Here is a 2,500-nt window from a genome sequence, read left to right as displayed (position 1 = left end):
ACACACACACACACATTCACCATAGTTAGAGAAGCAGAAGTAGAAGAGAAGAGAAGATCCGTTTATACACATGTTAACATACACACACACACACTCACACACACACACACACACACACACACAGACAAAGATACTAATACATATTTACACATTCTTTGTCAAGACCCACACACACACACACACAACCTGTCTCGCACACACACACACCCTCCTTCGCACACACACACACACACACACACACACACACACACACACACAGTCTTTGACAGTGGAGATGTGTTAATGGGCCAGCAGACATTGGGGGTGTAGGCTGTGTTTTCCACTGGGCCAGTGGGGAGAGCAGCCAGAGGCTTACATGAGATCTGAAACCTCACTTCCACTCCTCTCTGTCTCTTCCTCTCCTCCCTCTCTTTTCCACTCCTCTCTGTCTCTTCCTCTCCTCCCTCTCTCCCCCTCTCTCACTTCCACTCCTCTCTGTCTCTTCCTCTCCTCCCTCTCTCCCCCTCTCTTCCACTCCTCTCTGTCTCTTCCTCTCCTCCCTCTCTCTCCCTCTCTCACTTCCACTTCTCTCTCTCTCTTCCTCGCCTCCCTCTCTCCCCCTCTCTCACTTTCTCTCCTCCCTCTCTCTCCCTCTCTCACTTCCACTCCTCTCTGTCTCTTCCTATCCTCCCTCTCTCTCCCTCTCTCACTTCCACTTCTCTCTGTCTCTTCCTCTCCCCACCCCTCCATCTGTACCTCCATTCATCCCTTCATCCCTGAGTCTCTTCTGCACTCCCTCACTCCGAAGTCCCCCTTGCCGTAACCAGCCTGTGCTGCTATGATCTTTAGAAAATCCCACTTAGAGTTCCACGTCGTCAACCTCCCACCCCACCCCCCCTCCCACACACACACACACACACACACACTCTCACTCTAACTCACACACACACACTCTCACTCACACACACACACACACACACACGAACACACACACACACATACACTCCTCCCCATGCCACCCCGTGCCTTTTTAATCCCTGCTCTCCTTTGAAGCCAGGTGAGAGATGGATACCACTGGAGGGGAGGGAGATAAAGAGAGCAAGTGTGTGTGTTTGTCTGTGTGTGTGTGTGTGTGTATGTGTGTTTGTCTGTGTGTGTGTGTATGTGTGTGTTTGTCTGTGTGTGTGTGTGTGTGTGTGTGTGTGTGTATGTGTGATCTAGGTCTCCTGGGGAGCCACCAGGATCAAAACTAAAAAGAGAGAGTGAAGTCTAATTGGGAAAAGCGTGGAGGAGTCTCATTGCTTAACGTCAAAGGCACACCGGCAGGAGGAGCCGAGGGGACGATGAGGACAATGAGGGACAATGAGGAGGAGAGAGACAGTGCTTAACTGTCTCAGCGCTAAGATTCATTGATTCCGCCTGTGATGGAGACACTTGGCTCCACAATGCAGCTGAAATGGAGCAATTATGAATGTTTTCAAGAGGAGGACAAGAGCGGAGGAGAAGAGCGGAGGAGAAGGATGGAGGGCAGGGGAGGTCGTCTGACTGGAGGCGGGGGGAGATAGAAGGATGGAGAGATAGAGGAAGATTGGGATTGAGCACGCCATCAGCACTGGTGTACTGAGAGGAGTGACAGAGAGAAGGAGTGAGAGAGAGAGAGAGAGTGAGAGGGAGAGGGAGAGGGAGAGCACACTTTTAGCTGTCACACCTTTACACTGACAGGAGTGAAACGGTGTGACAGAGAGAGAAACAGTGAGCGAAAAAGACACAGACAATGTGACAGCAACGAAGAGAGAGAGAGAGAGAGAGAGAGAGAGAGAGAGGGAGAGTCAGGGGCGCTCTGGCAGCAGTTTGAGTGCTCCGCTGAATGAGTGAATCTTGGAATCTTGGGAAAGCTGCTGTGCTGCTGTCATCCATCTTGTGGAGACGGCATCACTGCACAGGAGGACTCTGGGGCTGTGTGTGTGTGTGAGAGTGTGCTTGTGTGTGTGTGTGTGTGTGTGTGTGTGTGTGAGAGTGTGTGTGTGTGTGTGCTTGTGTATGTGTGTGTGTGTATTTGCATGCGTGTGTATGTGTGTGTGTAAAGTGTGCTAATATGTTCTAACGATTGTGTTCTCTCTCATCCTCTCTCTCTCTCTCTCCTCCATAGACTCTACATTCCGGTACACTGGTAGCCCAGACAGCTTGCGTTCGCGCGCCCCCATGATCACCCCCGACCTGGAGAGCGGGGTGAAGGTGTGGCACCTGGTGAAGAACCACGAGCACGGCGACCAGAAGGAGGGCGACCGCGGCAGCAAGATGGTGTCTGAGATCTACCTGACCCGCCTGCTGGCCACCAAGGTGCCTCCTTTGTCCTACCTTCATCCTCCTCCTCCTCCTCCTCCTCCTCCTCATCTCTTAAAACAGGGGCGTCGGTCCAGAGATGCCCATTGGGGATCCATGGACATAATCCCCCCCTATAGAGTTAGAGCAATCCATCATTGTGTGTGTGTGTGTGTGTGTGTGTGTGTGTGTTTATGCG

The 2,500-nt window shown here is 52.0% G+C and overlaps 1 protein-coding gene across 2 annotated transcripts in view; it reads left to right on the top strand.

The window, feature by feature from the left end:
• The window catches only part of plxna2 (plexin A2), a 98,403-nt gene that overhangs the window by 82,324 nt on the left and 13,579 nt on the right, over positions 1 to 2,500 (top strand). For both annotated transcript variants that reach the window (XM_031566962.2, XM_031566963.1), the window contains one exon: positions 2,129 to 2,319. In XM_031566962.2, coding sequence (XP_031422822.1) covers positions 2,129 to 2,319 — 191 coding nt within the window. The remainder of the gene's footprint in view (positions 1 to 2,128; positions 2,320 to 2,500) is intronic.

The sequence above is a fragment of the Clupea harengus genome, chromosome 4 (assembly GCF_900700415.2).
Source record: "Clupea harengus chromosome 4, Ch_v2.0.2, whole genome shotgun sequence".
NCBI classification, from domain to species: Eukaryota; Metazoa; Chordata; class Actinopteri; order Clupeiformes; family Clupeidae; genus Clupea; species Clupea harengus.
This window is presented reverse-complemented; position numbering and strand designations above follow the sequence as displayed.